General features: G+C 38.0%; 1 protein-coding gene across 1 annotated transcript in view; it reads right to left on the bottom strand.

Moving 5' to 3' along the window:
- The window catches only part of EYS (eyes shut homolog), an 883,205-nt gene that overhangs the window by 152,730 nt on the left and 707,939 nt on the right, over positions 1 to 22,536 (bottom strand). Inside the window, exon 38 of the mRNA XM_035323172.1 lies at positions 3,067 to 3,231. Coding sequence (XP_035179063.1) covers positions 3,067 to 3,231 — 165 coding nt within the window. The remainder of the gene's footprint in view (positions 1 to 3,066; positions 3,232 to 22,536) is intronic.

Genomic DNA, 22,536 nt, shown 5'->3' with positions numbered 1-22,536 from the left:
GTATTTAAAAAATACTTTTTTCTCTTTGTCAGCATTCCTTTTGAGATTTTCTGTGTTATCCAATTGGTCTAAGTTTCATGATGTGCTGCTAGCTTTCAAACTTCCTGTTTAGTGGGAGAAAAAACCTAACACATTATTTTCTCTTGTGGTAGTGAAAGATTTTGTTTAATGTTTGTATACATGAAAGTAACTATTGTGTGCTTCAATGAAATTTAGGAACACTAATACTTTCTCTGAACTCAAAAGCTGAAAATGTTTCAGCTATAAACACATAATCTGAGATAAACTACAGAATTTACTCTGGAGCAGAAGCATCTTAAATATATTTGGTTTGATTTTGAATATGTTAAATTAGCAGTCTATTCACCTAATTCAGTTTTTTTGTTTGTTTGTTTGTTTTATTTTATTTTCCATTTGTTCACTACAAAGAAACCACTAAATGGCCCTAGAATTATCCAGTATTTGTACTTTTATAACTGAATTAGGCATAAGAAAACTTTACTTTTGTTAAGTCAATGTATTTTTTTGGATAAAAACAATGGTAGAAGGAGATGTACCGGCTTATGAGGAACAAAATTAAGGAGTGTAATACAACTATCAATTACTCCCATGGTGGCCTCAAAACACAAAGAAAGCCTCCAAATCTTCTCTTCCTTCCCCAGCATCATTTCAGATGCACCTAATCTTTCAGTACATAATCCTGAGGTTTCATCCCACATTGCTAAGAAAGATACCGAACTGTCCAAACAATGTCTGTTCAAAGTATTAATCTGCGCATGAAGTATATGAAGTGTCTGCAGATACTTATGTGCTTTATTATGCCAACTGGTCAGAACTAGATATGCAAAATGTGACAATTTCTAGCTTTCTCCAAAAGATTTGAAATGTTGCAAACAACAAAAGAGAAATTCCACAGACCATATAGAATTATATCATAGACTGAAAGCTGAAATTAACATCTCTGAGTCTCAGCACTCTTCTCACTTTTCTGAGGGAGCTCACTAATTCCAAGGACATGCTAGTTCTCACCTGACAATTGGAGAAACCTTAAAAAAAAAAAAAAAAAAAAAAAAGCATAGAAATCTCCCCAAAAATTATCAAATTTAATATGCACAGAATTTTCACACCACTTCTGTTTTAAATGATTGCTGTAAAAGAAAGTGTGGAACACCAACTAATCACCAAAGCTTAGGTTGTAGCTCTGCTTTGTGCAGCTGGATGAAAAGGAAAAATAGAGGATATACTGTTCATCTATGTGTAACTTCCACATGAAATGCAACAGAAAAGCAAATATCTACCAGTTTTTAATTACAGGAGAACATAGATACTGAAAGAGTTGGAATTTCATTTTCAGTTATAAATTTTGCACAATATTTAATGTTTGCAAAGATAAGCAAATTTACTATGTTTAAAATATTTGCATTGTAAACTAGGCAAACAGCATTCATCATTGCAAATTTTGTTTCAAAGCTAGTCCAACCACAACCCCTCCCCAAATCCATACATCTTCTGCTTTCAGATCAAAACATTTTCCAACAAGTAGTGGTAGAAGAAAATCAGGTTCTGACTGTAGGATCACAGTACACTTATCCAGGCTTTCATACAACATCACCTCCTCCTAAGATTAGGAGAGAAATTTCCAGATTGGATTTTTTTTTTTTTTTTTAAATATAAATGCTTACTCATTAGGGTTTATGTGTAGATAAGAAACTTTATTTGAACTTTGGCTTGACGTTGTGCAGTAATGAGCCAAACAAAATAATTAAATAACAAAAACATTCAAAGTACTTCCAGCGACCTTCTTTGAATACTTCTTAAAGGATGAATAACTCTTCTTCAAGTTGAAATAATTAAGAACTGTAAAACACTTCAACATAAAGAACTGCCACATCACCATTTATCTTCGACTCTTAGCAAATTTTGTAGCCATGTATCTTAGGCAACAACCTGGCTATAACATAAAACAACTTGAGGTATTTTGAAAATCAGTAAACATAAATGTCTGGTTTGGGTCTACAGTGTTTTACATCTAAAAAAAGCGTTATACGGGCAATAATAAAAAGCATAATTAAGTAACACCACAAAGCTTTTAACCATGGCTTGTAAATGTTTACATAGTGCAGGTGAATTCATGTGTACTACTTCCAGATGAACATGCAAATAAAAAAAAATAATCTGAAAAATTATATTAAATCAACATGATTTCTTCATGTAGACTAACCCAAAGAAACTGCAGTGAAGAGAGAATACTTCTACCGATTTTGTCTTTGTGGAGAAATATTAAATTTATCAGAAAGACTGCACAAACACATTTTTCTATCCCTTCCTGTGTTCATGAAGAAATCAGCTCACTTTTCAGGAAGACATCAACTCACTTTCCATGTTTTCCATTTGGATAGAAGTTACAAGCTAAAATATATAATGAATTATTAAACTGGAAGGGAAACCTATTTTTATTGCTGACTTGTGAAAAGTATACTGTCTCATAAATTCATGCTCTATACTGAGGAATGAATTACACAGGCAAGAAGCAACATTGTAATGTAGTATTAACAAGTATACTTCCAAGTCTGCAAGTACACTCTCCGGGGGCCACAAAACAATCCTCTGAAGTGTGAAATCACAGTAAATTTGCAGAACTTATGGTACTTCTGCAATCCAAAAAAAAGCATTGGAATCAAAATCACAATTTTAACAAAAAGTGAGACTCGACCCAAGTATGAAGAACTTGTTTCTCTGCAATAAATTGGTTGAAATTGCTTCAACATTTGTATTTTAGAGTCATAACACGTATTATTGGAGTCAAACGCTTACTGTGCTCTTTCTTGTCAGAAAGCAGCATTTTCAGTTATCAGTTGTGCTTTGCTCAACAAGTCATGTATCAAAGAACCTTCCAGAATAACATAAAGAACTACACTTCAAATTTTATAACACATCGTGTATTAGAATACCAAAAGGCTCCTACTGAATTTTAATGATTATTTTTGCTGCTGATCTACACTAAAGTTATTAAGGACCTGAAGAAGCTAAAACTGATACTTAACGTCAAGTATCATTGGTACTCACTGTAAAGAATAGTGCCACTTAGAGCAGTTGTCTTCACTGTCAAGTACAGAGTCGTCAGATTGCTTGTTTCCTGCCCAGATGCAGTCCTGATCTCAGATACAGATGTTAGAGAAGGAAGTTCCAAATAAGAATTTCCAGTGAAGGATGGAAAAAACAGGGCTGTGTCTGCAATGAATATCAAAAAAGCTTTTTTCAATTAATTTGCTACAAAATAAAGTAATAAAATGCAACATAATCAGCAAAGCACATTTGAAAATATTCATTCTTTTGAATACCTTTGAACAGTATAATCAACTCTATTATTTGCAAGGTATGTGTAAAAATGTATTTAATTTCAAACATTTGAGTTAAAGGACTAGAAGAGGAAGATTTTCTAGCATCTACATATTAGAAGTGCGAAGACCGTTATAGGAGGGACCACTGTCAGAAGATGCAATAAAGTTCAGAAGCTTGTGTCAAATATTCTCATTTTTGTAGACATGTCTATGCAGAATTATTGTCCACTAACATACCTGTGAAGTGTTTTTGATTTATAATTGTAGATGAAAATACAGTTTTTCTTAATTTTGACGATACTTTAATGTTTTGTGTTTGAAATTATGATGACTGTACTGTGGGGCAGTACATACATTTTTCCACTAGACTACTCCTGCCTTCAAAATAGACAATCACAAGTGAAAACTTTAAATAAAAAGGCTTAACATCAGCGACTTTTATTGTATTAATTACCTTTTTTTTTTTTTTTTTTTTTTTTTTTTTTTTTCCTCTGTAGGAAAATACTGGTAAAAAAATACCATCCAAGTTAGAGAAAATAGTTTAAACTGAGGTTAGACTAAGTGTCTTCCTGATGCCTTATGAATCCTAGTCAGGCAATGCTCCTTGAAAACTGTCCAAATTCATCATCATGGATGTGAACAAGGAATGAGCAGTCTGAGTAAGGTAATATATTGGTAAAGAAATTTATAATTTATTTAACTAGAAACATACAATGGATTTGTAATTGATGATTAAAGATAGGCATGATTAGCATGTGGGTGTTCTTATTCACTGCTGTTGTTTAACCACAGTAGACCACTAAGCATCACACAGCTGCTTGCTCAATCCCCCCATAGTGGTACATGGGAGAAATTGGAAAGGTAAAAATGAGAAAACTCATGGGTTGAGATAATGACAATTAAATAAGTAAATAAGTCTAATAAAAAGCTGCATGTGCAAGCAAAGCAAAATAAGGAATGCAGTCACTGCTTCCCATTGGCAGGCAGATGTTCAGCCACTTCCAGGAAAGCAAGCTTCAAGCAATCATGTAACAGGTACTTGAGAAGAATAACTCCATCACTTCGAATGTCCCCTCAGCTTTCACTGCTGAACACGCCACATGGTGTGGGACATCCCTTTGGTCCCCTCCCAGCTCCTGGTGCACCCCCAGGCTCCTCGCTGTCAGGGCAGCACAAGGAGCTGAAAAGTCCTTCTTGTAAGCACTTCTCTGCAACAACTGAAATATCGGTATATTATCAACAATATTTCATCAAAAGTCCGAAACATAGCATGATATGTGCTATTCCATCCTGGCCAAAACCAGGACATTCATTCTGAATATTAATTTTTTGTTCGTTTCTCAAATGTGCCCACGGTTTGTTCTCTGCTATTTTTTACTGCACTTAAGAAGAAAGGAAAAATGAAACTTGGTCATGGTTAAAAAAGCATGAGTTGAAAACCATTCATATATATATATATATATAAAAGGCAAATAGAAAGCAGGAAGATAAGCAGAAGGAAAGCAAGAAGTAGTTATGTTCCTAAATGGTGGGTCTGGAAAGATTAGGATTCTTGGAGAAATCGAATAAACAATGGGATGAAAAAATGTCCTGGGTGTGTGGGGGAAAGGTCCAAGACATTGCAAAGAATAAAAAGTCAGAAGCAGACATATATGGTTAGGAGAAAGTCATTTGTCTAATTAAGTTTATACTTTCAAGGGAAACAGCATTATATATAGCTAGTCCAGCACAGGACCACAAAGATGAAGTGACTGAAACTTTTCTCATATGAGGAGTGTCTGAGACAGCTGGAGAAGATAAAGAAGATAAAGCTGGAGAAGAGAAGGCTCAGGAGGATCTTATCAATGTGTATAAATTCCTGATGGAAGGGGATGAAGAAGAGGAAGACAGGCTCTTTTCAGTAGTGCTCACTGACAGGACAAGATGTCATGGTCAAAATCAAAAAACAGGAAATTCTGTCTGAACACATGGAAACACTCTTTTACTGTGAGGGTTGTCAAGTGCTGGAACAGGTTGCTCAGAGTGGTTATCAATTCTCCATCTTTTGAAATATTCAAAACCCAGCTGGACATGGTTGTGAGAAACCTGCTCTCGGTGACTCCGCTTGAACAGGAGGTTGGACTTCGTGATATCAAGAGGCCCCTTACAACCTCAACATTTTGACAATTCTGTGATCTTTGATCTTTCACAGAAAGGCTCTGTGCAGAAAATGTTAATTCTTATTTTTCAAGTGCAGTGCCTTCAGAAACATTAGTGTAGTGTAATACTCACCATATAGTAACATATCATGCAGATAAAGCTACTAAGTCTTTCATTAGGCAGCTTTCAAAAATAATTAAATTTACGATTACCTCTCCACAATTTAGTTTCTATATTTAAATAAATATTTTGTGAAGTATCTTTCAGCTAGCTTTCCCCATCTACTAAAATCTAAAATATATTTTTCATGATGTAAAAATGATTCTGACCACGTTTTTGAGAGGATCATGAAAGTAATGACTGAAGTTTGAAAAGTTTTTATGGACAATATTTGTCATGTAGTAAAGGAAGATGTTTGAAATAGAGCTGTGTTCTTGTGGCTATTAGAATTTGAACTTTTACATGTGATTAACTATTTATCGTTCAACTTGTATTTACTTTATATTTATATTACAATATTCTCCAAAATATAAGGCTGCAGTCTGATGAACACTTCTTTACAAATCAGTTGCCTTTCCAAGAATTGTTCCCACCACCCACCAATGTGCTTCCACTTCTGCTGTGTCAATATGACTGCATATGCTCATGAAGTTAATCAGATTAGGAAATTCATCCAAGTTAAAATAACCTTGAGCAGGAGGGATTTTTTTTTTAAATCTGTATCACTACCCTGATCTGTTTTACCTTGGATCCCCAAGATATCGGTACTGGCACAAGTAAGATTAACACATAAAGAGCAGAAATGAAGAGCAAGGAATCAAGGGCTTAGTGAACATGTTACAGATTACATCCTATAAGAGTGTGCACACTTCTGGCAACCCCACTTATGATTCACTTACTGTTGTGTTTTTATGCCCTATAAACTCTATCTAAAGCTTGCAACAAGAAAAATACACTTTTTCTTCCATCATTAATGGTTCCAATAACGTGAAGTTTTAACATTATGTTTTAAAAGGCTGTAAAAAGGAAAAGGAGCCAAACACCAATAATATGTGTCTGCAGTGCTATATAAAAACCAATAGCTGGCATTCTAATCAAGAAACTTGAAGGGGAAGGAAGGGAGGGGAGGGAAGACAGGATGTTCTGTCAGTCTTGAAAGTAAGGATGACCACATTTGTCCTTTAGCTGGAATAGCTCCCTTCAAAGGGCAGACCTTCCACAAAGAGACAAAGTCTGGCACCCTGCAACCAGAATTCCCTGCACTACTGAACAGTGAAGACAACAGAGAAAATTGTTATTTCAACTGTAGTGAACAGAATAGAGTGGCAGCGCCATGCCCAAGGCGGTGCAGGCCTCCCCCACCAGTGCAATGAAGACCTCTCAGGAATCAGTAGAAAAGATACAGCAAAGGCAGAGATTTTCACCAGACTCAAACTCATACCTGGCCAAAAAAGCCATTCAGGACTAGGGAGATGCAGAGTGCAACTGTACAACATCAGAAAAGAGGACACTGAGAGGAGAGGAATTAGTCATCTCCTTGGATGAAGGCCCTAAGTGGGAGAAAACTAGACAGCTTTCTGACTTTCTTTAAAGTGTGCATACCTCCTCCTGCTTTCATCTTCACACAAACTGAGACTGATTATCTGCAATGTAGATCAGAAGCAGGAATATAAGCTCCACAGGTGGCACAATGAAGCAAAGAAGCTACCAAAGGCTTCTTAAGCACAAGATACCATGGAAAAGTTCCTACCCAGCATGAGGAATCAAATCTGAAACGCTCCATTTCAACAGAGCCAAAGAGGGCATAAGCTGAACAATAATAGGTTAATCATAGACATACTACTGATGCCAGCTATAATGTGCATGCTCTACCACAGCAGGAGAGCATTTTACACTGTTTTTGAGTTGCTTTTACGTATTTTACATGTACATATTTTACATGTACATATTTTACATGTACATATTTTAAGATAGCTGCTGGCACTAAGTCATTTTGTGCTTCATTTATTTCACAAGTCAGGCTGAAGGAAGAAAGAGTTACTTTATTTTCTCTACAGTCTCTTCCGGGGCCACTACATAACCATCTGTCCATGACCGCAACGGGGCAGTTGTCTCCAAAGTGGGGTGCACACACCCCAGGGGGTGTGCAAGACAATCCACAGGGGTGCAGGAAAGAAAATATTATAACTTCAGTAGCACTTGTATGCAATTTAGTAATAAATAAATATACATATACTGGAATGGCATTCTGAAAAATAGTTTGGAGATCACTGCATTAGGGAAAAACATAAGGTCAATACGGACTCAGCAGTCACATACCCCAAGGGAAGGAGAGTAGCATAGCGGAGCCACCAGCACAGCACTTCTGGAGTATGGAGAAAGTATGAAAAGCAATTGTGTTATGATTCTTTGACCTACTTTTAAGGGGTTACTATAGCTAAACGGTGACAAATGTGTCACTCTACCAGCAGAGGATAGTGATGAAATTAATACAGTACAACTTCTCACAAAACATATGGTTCTTTTAGGTTCAGTGTATGTCCGTGTTTCAATAAGGAAAATGGTTTAATGAATTTTATTCTCCAAACTGTGTTTTAGGTTATCTAGTTGTCTGAAACCTAAACTGATCATACTTAGGTCCCTGTTAGTGTTTGAGTTCATCTTTAGATGCTTAAATACTTCAATAACCAGGAATTGACATAATACAATGTTAAAGAAAATGAATACAGAAATAATAATAAAAAAGAACTTCATAAGTAGAAATCAAAATCAAGTACAAGTAACTCAACAATTTTACAGGTCTCAGTTACATTGGAAGAAATGAAAAATCTTCTAGTATTTTAGAGGTAAAAAAAAAGAGACTGAATAATTCAAGATACAATACCTATAAAAATTCATAACAGACTACAGAGCTGTTTCTGGAATTCCCTGAATAGCACATACTGCTAAAAATGATGTGTTAACAGTTTAACTGAAGGTTTGAATTTTCTACTGAAATAAATAGGTTATCTGGCAGAGGATTGACTATAATTTTCATAACATAGTGTAACAAGAAAAAGTTGGGAAAACTTTAACAAGTTTCTGTTATCATCCTATTTGACTTTGCTTTAGTTAGAAAATAAACAGGAGTAAGGGGAAGAATACACATTTTTCCATTGCTAGTAAATTGGAATCAGTCTGTTTCCACTCGTATCTCTGAATTCCATTTGTACTTTTGTGTGTGCGACAAGTTTGGCTTAGTACTGCATTCTATTCAAATAAAATAATAATAATAATAAAAAAAAACTTTTTAATCTTGAAGACAGTAAGAGCCAGTCAAGTGCACCAGCCATCATTAAGTAAATTCACATGAGAAATAAGAAACATTTTTAATAGTAAGAATGACTATTAGTTAGGAAACAAATGAACAAACAAAAACAAGAACCAACAAAACCTTAGGAAGGGAAGTAGTTCATTCATCTCACGGTAGGAGGAATATGACCAAAAATTTGGCCAAGTCGTCTACAACCAACATTTTAAATAACTGCACAGAAGGTTCTTGGTTGTCACTGGTAAGGCAGAAAAATATGTAATCCTAGGATGTGAAGTCATTCCACCTTATAATCACAGAATCACAGAATTTTCTAGGTTGGAAGAGACCTCAGGATCATCAAGTCCAACCTCTGACCTAACACTAACAATCCCCACTAAACCTTATCCCTAAGCTCTACATCTAAACGTCTTTTAAAGACCTAAAATAATAAACACCTAAAAAGGTCAGGTGAATGATGACCTAAAACTATCAGCTGCTCTCCACTCACCCGAAAAGAGCTTGAGGGTCAGCAGCTTAGCTGTAGACATGTACATAGGCAATATCTGAAGTTAGATGAACCAGCCATACTCTTGATGACCATGCATCAGAAGCCTGCTGGAGGATATTCTTTAGGCAAAAGCAAGTTATTTAACACAGCAGTTCTGAGCTGAAATGCTAGATATGTACTGGTGGGTGGCCAAGCTCCACCACAACTGCTCTCTCACTCCCCGTCCTCAAAGAGGAACAGGGAGAAAATACGATGAAAAGGTCTCAGGGGTTGAGATAAGGACGAGGAGATCGCACAGTAATTATCGTGATGGGCAAAACAGACTCAGAGTAGGGAGACAGTAACATTTATTACTAACAAGCTAGAGAAGTGAGAAACAAAGGAAAGAAACCAAAAGCACCTTCCCCGCCATCCACCGTCTTCCACCTCCTCCCCCCGAGCGGCGCAGGGGAATGGGGGAATGGGGGCTATGGTCAGTCTCTAGCGCTTCTTTGCCACCGCTCCTCTTTGGTCGCTCTCGTCCCCTGTGCTATGGGGTCCCTCCCATGGGATGCAGTCCTCGCCGAACTGATCCAGCGTGGGCTGCCCACAGGCAGCAGCTCTTCAAGAACTGCTGCAGATATGGGTCGGTACCACGGGGTCCATCCCTCAGGAGAAAACTGCTCCAGCCTGGATCCCGCACGGGCAGCAGCTCCTGCCAGGTTCACCTGCTCCTGCGTGGTCTCTTCTCCATGGGCTGCAGGTGTGGCCCAGAATCAGCTCCGGCAGGGGTCTTCCACAGGCCACAGCCTCTGTCAGTGCAGGGCCACCTGCTCCACTGTGGTCTCCTCCATGGGCTGCAGCGTGGAACCCTGCTCCACCGTGGCACTCCATGGGCTGCAGGGGGACAGCCTGCTTCACCATGGTCCTCACCACAGGCCGCAGGGGACTTCTGCTCCGGCGCCTGGAGCACCTCTCCCCCTCGTTCTTCGCTGACCTTGGTGCCTGCAAGGCTGTTCCTCACTCCTCTCACTCTCCTAGCTACTGTGTGGTGCAGCATTTTTTTTTCTGTGTGTTAAATATGTTCTCACAGAGGCACAAAACAACATCACTTATTGACTCCGCTCTGGTCAGCAGTGGGGCCCTTACCAACATGGGGCAGCTTCTAGATCCTTCTCACAGACACCACCCCTATGGCCCCCTGCTACCAAAACCTTGCCACATAAACCCACTACATCTTAAACAAGATGTCAGAATGGTTTAAACTCTGACTTTCTGATTTCTGTTTTCCAATTACAGTGGTAAACATCCTACAAGAGAGACTGGAAGCTTACTGATAGATTCTTTGCTTCTTTTACATCACTGAAGGAATATAGTAGGAGCACAGATGATTTGTTTGCCAGGCAGTGCAGCAAACCTTTTCCACATTACCAAAACCAAAGGCATTTGCAGCAAGAAGTCAGGTTAGCAGCAATATCAAGGGGCTGATGAATACATGGCTTGCTCTATCCATCTAAAGCTCACAGAATAGCTCAGAGAACCAAATATAACTACCTGATAGTAATGCATTCTTTTATCTCATGGTCACGGTGCAAAGAGAATCAAAGTGAAATAAATATGATTCAGGTAATTCCTAGGGATAAGTCTGGTACATACAAAAACCTGACTTGGGTATATCATAAAATATCACACATATCTACAGAAAGAAATACAATAATCATTGGCTCAATGACTGTAACTTTAGGAATTTACAAAATAATTGATTAGGCGAGTTCAGCTGTTTCCACACAATAAAATATGAAACAAAATAAATCCCACCTTCACTACTTTAATTCTTTCAGCAAAAGCCTTCTTTTTGTGGAAACTCAACTACATTACAAGTCAAAAAATCCTTATGGAATAAAACACACAAGTTTTTCTTTATCAGGGCAGCCTGGTGCCTTGTTGATAATGCTCTCTGCTGTCAACTGGGGGATCTAAATTCAGATCACTGACTTAATCTCTTGTTTTGCAGATTGCTAGGGGGTTCAAATAGCAAAAAGACAGTATATTTAATCATGAAGACTCAGAGGAAGCACTGAGAAACAATAGGTCAAGTAGCAATCCTTAAGAGCAGGACATCATTCCATTTTCATTGAAAGTGCCATACAGGTGGAGGAATATTAGATAAAAAGAGTTTAAAAAATCTGGGAAAATAAAGCAGATCGTGGTATTTAAAGTCTTCTGAATTTTCCAAGCAGCCTGGTAACATGCCTCTGAAAAGGTACAGTGAAACACAGAAGTGCGGATGATCAAAAGGATAGTATGACTTCCAGAGAGCGAAACATATCAGGACTATGGAACGTGGGTAAAACTTGCAAAGGAAAATGTGAATAAGAAATGACAGTCACGTGGCTTGTAACATAAAAGTTAAGGGCACTTAATGACACTATCAGATCACAGTCTTGAAAAACAAAAGGAAATGATGATTAACTTTTCCCAGAATTAATAGTTACCTTGGGTAATTCATGGCCACAGATGGTATGTGGGTCAAAAGTATAAAAAATAAATGACGAAAAACTGAGAAAAAGAGGGGAAAACAGACATGTAAATATAAACAAATATATTTCCTGCAGCTCAGGAAATCCTAATCTCACTGATTGGTGGAAGCTGTTGTTCTTCACGAAAAGTCACAGTTGCCTTGTTTCTCATACGTCTTTCAATGCGTTTGTGACTCGTTTTGCTCAGAGACAGGATATTGAGGTAGATGACCTAACAGCCTGATGCATCTGGTAGTTCACAGTGATTTGTTATGCTTTCCACATTGCTACTAAGATACATGACAGAAGACAAATTTTAGCACAATATTTAATATAAAGGAAATTACTAATTCCATAGTTATCTGAAACACAGTGATTGCTATTACCTAGTGCCTAGAGATCAAGTTAACCTCCTCTTTATGCAGCTGTGTTCTAGTAAGTACCACCTGTGTAGATGAAACCAACATGAAGATTGATTTGGTTTTATTTCAACAGAAAAATGAGACACTCATAGACTCATAGAATATCCTGTGTTGGAAAGGATCTGCAAGGATCATTGAGTCCAACTCCTGGCTCCACACAGGAATACCCCAAAATCAGACCCTATGTCTGAGAGCATTGTCCAAATGCTTCTTGAACTCCGACAGGCTCGGTGCCATGACCCAGTGGTCATGACCCTGGGGAGCCTGTCCCAGTGCCCAACCACCCTCTGGGTACAGAACCTTTCCTTAACACCCAGCCTGACCCTCCTGTGTCCCAGCTCCATGCCGTTCCCTCGGGTCCTGTCACTGTCCCCAGAGAGTAGAGCTCAGCGCCTGCCCCTCCGCTCCCCTCGTGAGGGAGCTGCAGGCCGCCGTGAGGCCTCCCCTCAGCCTGCTCTGCTCTGGGCTGAACAAACCAAGGGACCTCAGCCACTCCTCATAAGTCTTCCCCTCTAGACCCTTCACCATCTTTGTTGCCCTTCTTGGGGCACTCTAATAGTTCTATATCCTTACTGGATTAGCCAGCTTTATTTGAGGCATCCAAAATTGGGGAATGGTATGTCAATAGTTTTAGCATTCCTTAAATACCGAGCAGTTCAAGAGTTAGCTGCATGTCTGACAAAAGGAAATCATAATAAAGCAGTTCTATGCTTCTATGCTTTGGGAAACAGGGAGTCACAAGAAGAAGAAACTACTTTCATATTTCTGTTTTGTGGATTTCATTTCTCTTCTTCAGACCTCATGTTTTAGAAGAGAAGAATCACTTTTTTTTTTTTTTTTTTTGCCTATACCCTTGCTATAAAATCAGCAGTTATAACTGTATCAGTTTTCAGATGAAAAGTCAGTATTTTCAGCCAACTCTTGTTCATCTGTAACGGGAAGAAAATTACCTTCCTCATTTGTTCTTCTTTCATTGAAGTTTATTCACTTAGAGGCCATGAAGCATGCTAAACTGTCCAGCTGAAAGATGCAGCGTAATTATTAAATTCAGTTATGGTTATTTATGGCTATTATGTAAATGTGTAAAGAAAGGCCAGATGCGTAAGTAAATGGAACAGATTGACATGATAAACAAAAAAGGAAAATAATTCATTCATATCCAGTTCAACAAGATTTTGTGGAAAAAAAAAAAAAAAGGAATTACTGTACTATCTAAATGAGAGAAGGTATAAAAAACAGTCCATAAGAATAAATTGCTCAGTATCTATTTCCTGGTGTCTTTTCCATTATTCTGGGATGGTAACATCTACAGGCATCTTGAAAATAAAAATAACCTATTTTTTGTTAGTCAAAATCCATAAATGAAATTAGCATCATAGTACCCGTTTTTAGTACTTCTGAGAACGGCCTCATCATAAATCTTTTTCATCTTGTTTAGCTTCACCTCCAAAACTTATTTTGTTTTTCTGAGCCTTCAATTTTGAAACAGAAAAAATGTTCCCAACTGATACTTCTACCTTCTTAGGATTATGTATATTGCCATCTACATTCAAAATGATGTGTAAATGTTAAATCTTTTCCTGAACTTAACGTAGAGGAAATTGGGAAACTATTACCTAATATTTTCTTCAAGCTCAACATATTTGACTGGAAATATGATCTAACCGCAAAACCACCCTAGTTTTACTTTTTTTTTTTTTTTTTTAAGAAGTTGTACCTGGAAGGGAGATAAGTCTCCTTTATATCTTCATATATGCTTTTCAACCTTTCTCAATTAAAAGAAGAAAATCTAAGGTAGACTTTGAATATCACACCATAATTTACACTGGAGTTCTCATAATGAATTACTAGATTTGATGTTATAAAGCTGGCTGCGTTTAAGGTCACAATGACACATATTACAGCAAATCCTAATGAAGCAAGGACTTGTACAAATCTTTTGAAGTTCACTCATTAATATATTTGTTCTGTAAAGTATCACAGAAGGTCTACATGAACATTAGCTTTCACATTTTTGATTGAAGTCTAATGAGCTGGTTAAAGGAGTGAATGAAATAAAGTATTGGTCTTCTGGGAGAAAAAAAAAAAAAAAGGCAGCTATCCAAGTAATGCTAGAAACTCTAGATTTTTCTATGTCCTCAATGTAATGAGAACTGTTTGGTTGCTTAAATGCATGTGACCCAAAAGCTTAATTTCCTGTTGTTTTACAGTGAGTCTCAGTTAGACATGTACATATTTTATTTGTATGCCTGTAATTAGTATGTTTATCAAAATTTCAAGGACATCTTTTTACTTCATGAGATACCAGTGTATTTTCAGTTAGTTACTCTAATTTTATTTCTGCCAGCTAAGTTTAATTTTATTCTCTGCAATGGTGCTTGAACACATAAACTAACATTCCTGTCCCAAAGGATCAGAGAGATACTTGACGAGTAATTGGCTATAAAAGTTTAATTTGGATAAATATTCAAACTTTCAGTGTGTGTCATATTTAGTCAGTTGAAGAGGAATCTTTCATCTGGACAACACTGAAGACAATTTTTTTATATGGCTGGCACCAGATAACTGATGATCAATATCATATGTTTTAAGCATACTAAATTTAAGGTGCTCATATGCATAATGCAGTTTAGATAACGCAAAGTTGTTTATACACCAAATTTTAGTAAGATTTTCCTATGATTATATTATTATTTAGACCCGTAGATGCAGGTGAAGACTGTGATACAGGTCAGGACACAGCGATAGTAAATATGAAGATAGGATTTCAAAGGCAGTTTCATAACTTATACTCTCATATACAGAACTAATTAGGATGTTGGACAATAAAATCCACTGAGCTCTGTCTTGGGTTTATGTGCCACAGTTTTGGTATTGGGGGCCTCTGTGAGGAGTACAGGGGTGGCCTCTGTGAGAAGAGAACAGAATTATAAAAATAAATGCTGTATTTTGGCAAGAGGATGCTGAAACCAGAAACACCAAGTTCATCAATAAGTCCTTCTAACCTCTTCAACCAGAGTAAGCTCTCTTACTTCATAAACCTGGAATACATTTACTTGATTCTACTTACTTACAGTGAACCAGTGGATTGGTCGCAATGTTTTTGTTCGTTTAGGCCAACATCTTGCAGTTGTCCTTTGGACTTGGGCTTGGGGTGGGGGATATTTCAAGGTCTTTGGATTCAAATCCCAGAGTTATGACCTCATTCTGAAAAAGACTGCTTTGACATCTGTGATAAGAACCTGAGATTAACCAGTGATAATGTCCTTAGGTGAGAATAAGCAAGGGTAGAAACAATTTGAATATAAATAATTCTGTTTCATCAAAATGTGAGGTCTTAAGAGGAATGAGAACCACAAAACGTAAATATGTAAGCAATTTCTGCTCCACTGCCCAATTATATTAACACTAAAGTACTTTACCATGGCTTCTTTTGGGAATCATATCACTAATTCTAGAGTTTGGTGGAATAAAAAAATAAATCTATCAGACCAAAAAGAATAGTTAAGGGCTAAAATTTTTAATAAAAAAGGCAGATTAATCTTCAGTTAGCATTAGAGCAGGGATCAGAAAAAGACATTTTTATGTGTTGACATTTTCCTTCAAGGATTTAAAAAGCAGAATAATTTTCTGCTTCTCTGTAGTTCTGCTAATATAATGTATTTATTTTTAGCCTGATTTTTTGGATAGAAGAAAGCAAAAATATAAAATAGAGAAGTATCTATATAGACATCCTACCTATCTCCTTCTCTTATTTCCTAATTTCAGCCACTGTAAAAATAGAATATATTAGTTGGAAAGTACCAAATTAGAAATACCATTTAAAAATAATGAAAATTTGTGCTAGACTGTATCTAACACAAAACCAGTTCAGTCACAGGTAATTGCAGGAGAATGCTACAATCACATAAGCAAACATACCTGGATTAATCTAATGAGACAACTGAAAATTCAGAAATTCATAACCTTTCACACAATCTTTAGTTTTTTAGCAGCCTTAGTCAGCCAAGACATGAAAGCAATACCATGTCTGACATTATTGTAGATTGAAATGAATAGTTTTATTGCTATCATGGCTTTACCTGCCAGACCATCACTATCCCCTTCCAAAACGTAACTTGTAAAAGTGCCAGATTAGATGGATGGTCAGCATTAGAGCTTTCAGCTCATCTGCATGCTTTTCCTACTGATTTGATGCTACAGTGATGTAGCAAACCCCTACTGAGGGTGTAGGTGTAACAGAGAGTAGCTGTTCAACTTACCCCTATGCTGCTTGCTGTGGGGAGACAGTAGAGGCAGTAGTAATGTGGACTCTATTAAAGCAAAAGTGACTGAGCTTGTCATAGCTGCCACATTTGAGTTGGTGTAAATCCCTTCTGAGAAGGAAGAAGGGGATGACTGCTTCCCCAAGGAACCACTGAGCAAGCTCCTTTTGGAGATGAAGACGCCTGCAGCATGATTGTAAACAAAGACATACCCCATCTCTTAATTCAACCCACCCAAAAAGACCTGCCTGAATTTAGTTTCCCTACGCAACAGGTCTACAAGAGTTTCATTAGACTTTGGAAGTCACCCTTCTTGAGCTTGTTTCCAAGTTTTTTTTTTTTTTTTTTAAAAAAAAAAAACTTGTTTTGTAGTGCAGACATGAACTTTACCTATACAGAGTCGCTTAGTTCTCATGTAGTGTTTTATGTTCTAATGCAGGATGACTTTAGGCGTGGAGTAGTTTGGTGTTTTGGGATGTTCTTCCTTAAAGAAAACAGCATGTCATCTCCAGGTTGCAGCTTACTTGGGAAACTGCCAAGTGGCAACTCAAACCTAAAAGCTCTTATTCCAGAACCAATTCTGGAACTGTTTTCCAGTTACTGCAGAATGCCACATGCCTATTGAAGTGAAGCATTACACATCACCTAGCAATTTCTTCCCTTTTGTTAAACGATACAGAAATAAATCTTGCCACTGCTGTAAGTTTCTTTGCATTCATGTATGTAGGTCTACTCAGACAGGTTGCTAATGTGATTTACAGCATTAGTTTGTAAACATACATAGTTAAATGCGTAGCAAGGTGGTCAATGAAAGAAGAGAGATAATTTTATCCTACAGAAAAACATATATAGACAAAAAATTCCTCACCTCCTTAACCTTACTGTAGAACTCAAACATATTAGTTTCAAAATAAGCTAAGGTACTGCTAATTCAAGTCCAGGTGGCCAAGCTATGCCACCAGACTACAGTTCAGAAAACACAGTACATGAAATTGACACAAATGTTGGAAAGCAAATGACAAACTCTTTCCCAGCGCTTGCCAACAATATTTAAGAAACGCAGTCTTGTATATGTGGATTTCTACAAAGGATCTCATGAGGAAAATAATCTTCTCTTCTAGGCAACAAAACAAACACAGCAACATTTGTCATGGACTGAAATAATCCTTGCACCTCAACACAACGCAAAAGAAAATCTCTAAAGCAAGGTATGTAAACAGTAACAGATCTCAAGAATGTCTGCCTTGATTAAAGAAAAAATACAGAAACTATTAAAATTTTGTTTGATGCTTTCTGAGGCAAGGAATTCAAACAAGATGTATGAAGGTTATGTGACAGTAAAGCATAAAACTTGTCCATGTTAGAGTTCCTCAATGAACCAGGAAAAGTCCTTAAATTATTAATGTTGCAATACGCTTTTTTTTGCTCAGTTCAGAAGGTAACTGCACCTGAGCTATTGGAAGCTGGTCTGCTCTAAAGACAAAAGCTGAATACTACTGTGAAAGTAAAAGGGATGCACAATGTGTAAGTCACAGTGTTTCAGTTGGTTCTCGCACTACAAGCACCTGTTCAGTTTATGCACACACTCCAGCAGTTCTCCTTGGAGACTGCATTGTACAAAGCAAAGCAAAAGATGCAAAGTTCTCTTCGGATACTGACAAATACTGAAATACAAATGACATATTTAACAGAAAAGTGTTTCAATTAAACCACTTCTGAATTAGGTTGATTCCAAAGGAAACAGATCCTCTTTTATCCCAAGAGCTGGTGCTGCTACGAACAAGCAAGAAGAACTCCATCAGAAGACCTCACCAGTTATGCCAGTGCTATGGGACTGACTACACTGCACAGCTTTTAAGTACCATGCCCAGAGAATGTAGAGAAAAGACAGAAAGCTCAGACGTAGAAACCACATCCAGGCCCCATGTATTGTGCTGTTGAACTGTTTAAAAAACCTTTTGTTCCTTATTTTTATTTTTACTTCTTTTTAAGGGACAAAAGTCTAAGCAAGTCTAATGCAAAAAAAAAATAAAAAAATACTGATCACACAGGATACATATCATTAGTGATATCAACCTATCTTAAAAAGAAGTTTTTTGAGTACTATCTATTTATAATATTTGTGGAACGAGAGAACCCATCTATGATATCTTATTTTCAATTACTTATGCATGTGTGTTGCATTCTTTCACATTTTTTGAACTACTTCTTTCATTGATGTCATTGATTTTCTCATGTAATGAGAAGACTTTCACCATGTTCTTAAAGCAAACGAAGTGATAATTCTAGCAGTTTTCCCTTATAAGACCTGTTTAACAGCTGAGTAGTAATTACAAAAAATCATCACTGGAAGGCTGATACTGAGCTCTTTGTGGCACATACTGAATCTAAACTGCTCCATTAAAAACCTTAATGTAATTTAAAGGCAAGACATTCTTCCCTTCAAGTCATTGATGAAAAAGATGGGAGGAAAGCAATTCTTCCTTTGTACTGTTTAGGAAATGATATGTATTTTGGAAGTAAGGTCTAAGTAAATGAAGAGGGTATGTGAGGAATGCATACATTAGAAATACAGATCTCCTTTTCCACTGTGTTGCAAAAACACTCTTCCTCCTGTTAGTACAAATGTATGTTGATAGTCTGAGAAGAAAGAACTCCAGAACACTGTGGTGGTTTCACCCTGACGGGCAGCTCACCACCACCACACCCCTCTCTCACTCCCCTTCCTCAGCGCAATGGGAAGAAAATACATTGGAAGAAAAGGCTCATGGGATGAGAATGGTACAAGCAGATCCCTCACTAATTACCATCATGGGAAAAGCGGATTAAGCATAATATTCATTATTGCCTATTACTAATAGACTGAAGCAGTGAGAACTAAAAGAAAACCAAAAATTCCTTCACCCTGTCCACCCTCTTCTACCTCCTCCTCCCGAGCAGTACAGGGGGACAGGGCAATGGGGGCTGCGGTCAGTCCCTAAGACTTCATCTCTGCAGCTCCTTCAGGGTCACTCTCTGCCCCTGCTCCACGTGGGGTCCCTCCCACGGGATGCCGTCCTTCCCAAACTGAGCCTGCGGGGGCTGCCCACAGGCAGCAGCTCTTCCAGCACTGTTCCCACATGGCTCCGTACCACAGGGTCCATCCCCCAGGAGCAAACTGCTCCAGCACGGGTCCCCCATGGGCGGCAGCTCCCCCCAGACCCCCTGTTCCTGCGTGGGCTCCTCTCCACGGGCTGCAGCTCCGGCCCATGGCCTGCTCCTGCAGGGGCTCTCCATGGGCCACAGCTTTCTCCAGACCACCTGCTCCACCGGGGGCTCCTCCACGGGCTGCAGCATGGAGATCTGCTCCATGTGGGACCCATGGGCTGCAGGGGGACAGCCTGCTCCACCAGGGGCCTCTCCACAGGCTGCAGGGGAACTTCTGCTGTATGCCTGGAGCACCTCCTGCCCTCCTGCTGCACTGACCCTGGGGTCTGCAGGGCGGGTTCCCTCACATTTTCTCACTCCTCTCTCCCAGCTGCTGTTGCAGAGCAGTTTTTTCTCCTTTCTTCAGTCTGCTCTGCCAGAGGCCCACACAGTGTCACTCCCTAGCTTGGCTCTGGCCAGCAGTGGGTCCCTTTTGGAGCCATCTGGAGCTGGCTCTGATCTGACATGGGGCAGCAGATGGGCTCTGCTCACAGAGGTCGCCCCTGCAGCCCCATGCTACTACAACCTTGCCGTGTAAACCCAATATACAAACAAGCACACTTTTATGCATGTAAAGAGCACAACTGAACTCACAGAACAGAAAGATGTCTGAGGTAGGAGATGCTTAAGCACTTTTTTACACCACTTGAAGGAGTTGTTCTTCCAGCTAGATGGACAACTGGAGTACTAAAAAAGGTAAGTAGTACTAACTAGAATATGACTGTGTGAAAATACATTACGTCCTAAGACAGACTTCTAGGTCTCTCATTACTCAACACCTGTCCTAAAATGTGGCCTATACCAGACAGTAATTCTCAGCTTCCCCCGGAACACAACAGGGATCTGGAAGCTTTAAGAGTTGGGCTATCAACAGGTCTAAGCTCCCAGTTTCTCTCTTAGAACCTGGAATGCTTCAGACCCCTGAGTCTCCAGCACTGGGGAAGGAAATCCTACACTTCCGGCCATCCCTTAGAACACCCAAAGGTTTCCAGATTATAGAATACTGACTGGAGACTGATGGATTTCCGCAAGACTTAAGAACCAGCTGCCTCAAGTTTAGAAAAAACATGACGCCATGATGAGTTTCTAATGGTAATAATGACAAAATAGTGGGTTCCAGCAATCATCACATTTCTTTCTAATGTTGCAAATTACCATAAATATAAATCTAACTCCTTTTTTTTTTTTCTTTTTTCTCTCCCCCTCCCCCCCCCCCAGCTGCAGAACCCATTTCCCAAGAAGCAAAGCTTAAAATTATTGATGCAACCACAGACTGCTTTGCTTGTAGTTGGTTATGTTACTCTGCATTATTTATTACTTCATGACACTGCATATTTTATATGTTTCCAACAGCCACAAGAAGATATCTAAAATATATATATATATTTTTTTCCCAGTTTGTCTTAAAAGGGGACTTTTCAGGACAATAGGTATAACCCATACAGGCATAACCCATCTAGCAAATTTCAATGTTAAAGACAGAATGAAACCATACAAATTTGTAAAAATATATTCAGATGCTTTTCATATTTAGACATCGTGTTTTAGCAACTCCTAATTATTTATTATTTCACTAGAAAATCCTTCTGAATAGTAGCTTTTCAAGGATATCCAGGGATATGTTATCAACTTAATGCATGCATATCCTATGGGACATCTTCAAATACAGTATTAAAAGTTAGTAGTAAATAAAATAAGAAAAAAATGACACTATGATCACCGCGAGGAGTTTTGAGTCCAGAATCCTGTTGTGAACCAGAGAAAGAAAAGTGATGAAAATATGGGGGAGAAAACTCAGCCCAGAAGAGAAGTATTTTTCACTCATAGATGTAAAAGGCAGACAGAATTAGTCTCTCAAGTCTGAATAGGAAGAAAAGAAAAAATGTTGCACTTGACTGAACTGCTCAGATCACTGCCAAGTGTCTATGTTAGAAGTACAAATCATGTTGTACAAACTTAATCTTTACTTCGCATGACCCTATTGAACTGCAGTTCAGAAGAACAGATCCTTCTACTAAATCAGGAATCCACATCAATTCAAGGACTCAAGAGAATTCATTTCTGGTTACAGGTGAGTGGAGCAATTGTCTGCTTGAAGTTATTGAAAACTGCAGAGTCTGGGCTCAGAAAAAGTGTTCTTTTTTCTCTTTTTCTGATTTGGAGCAATGCTTTGTACAAACAAAGCACACAAAATACTGTGGCACACAACACACAGTCTCAGGACAAGTAACTAACTTTATATTGTGCTTGATATTTGCATTTGTCTGCCAATACAATCATCTTTCTTGGCAAGCCACAAATAATAAATTTATGCAATTTATTACATCTTTATTAGAAGTTCAGTGTTCATATATCGTCAACTGTTCTTTTCTCCCAGCAAACTCTGAAAGGTCATTTCAAAATGAAACTTATGATGTTGCTGTGACAGTTAGGCTGTTCTCCTTTTTATAAAAGCTGAGACCATTCAGTAAAGAAACGCTGGTATTATGTTAGGTATTTATTTCTTTAAATCATAAATAAATCCACCTAAATATCCCATTGGAATATGACTTCACTGTTACACATGAAGCTAGGAAATCTGTAAGATTTAATACAGTTAGCTAAGATACAGGCAATTTGTCAGACTGGAGAGCTGAACTCACCTGAGAGACAAATACAAATTTTTCATTACATTTTATGAAACTGTTAAAGCTTCAACTTGATTCATTAGGAAAATTAGAAAAAAATGAGTTCAGTAACTCCTTCCCTTTAAAAGCAAGTATTTCTGATTACCTTCTCTTTCCTTCATCCATCATGAATTTAAAACATACGTTCTGAATCAACTCCAAGATTTCAAGATTAATACTTTACCTCGTCTGATATCAATTTTAGATTTAGTTTTAACA

The sequence above is a fragment of the Oxyura jamaicensis genome, chromosome 3 (assembly GCF_011077185.1).
Source record: "Oxyura jamaicensis isolate SHBP4307 breed ruddy duck chromosome 3, BPBGC_Ojam_1.0, whole genome shotgun sequence".
NCBI classification, from domain to species: domain Eukaryota; kingdom Metazoa; phylum Chordata; class Aves; order Anseriformes; family Anatidae; genus Oxyura; species Oxyura jamaicensis.
The sequence above is the reverse complement of the archived record's forward strand: the minus strand, read 5'-3'. Positions and strand labels throughout refer to the sequence as shown.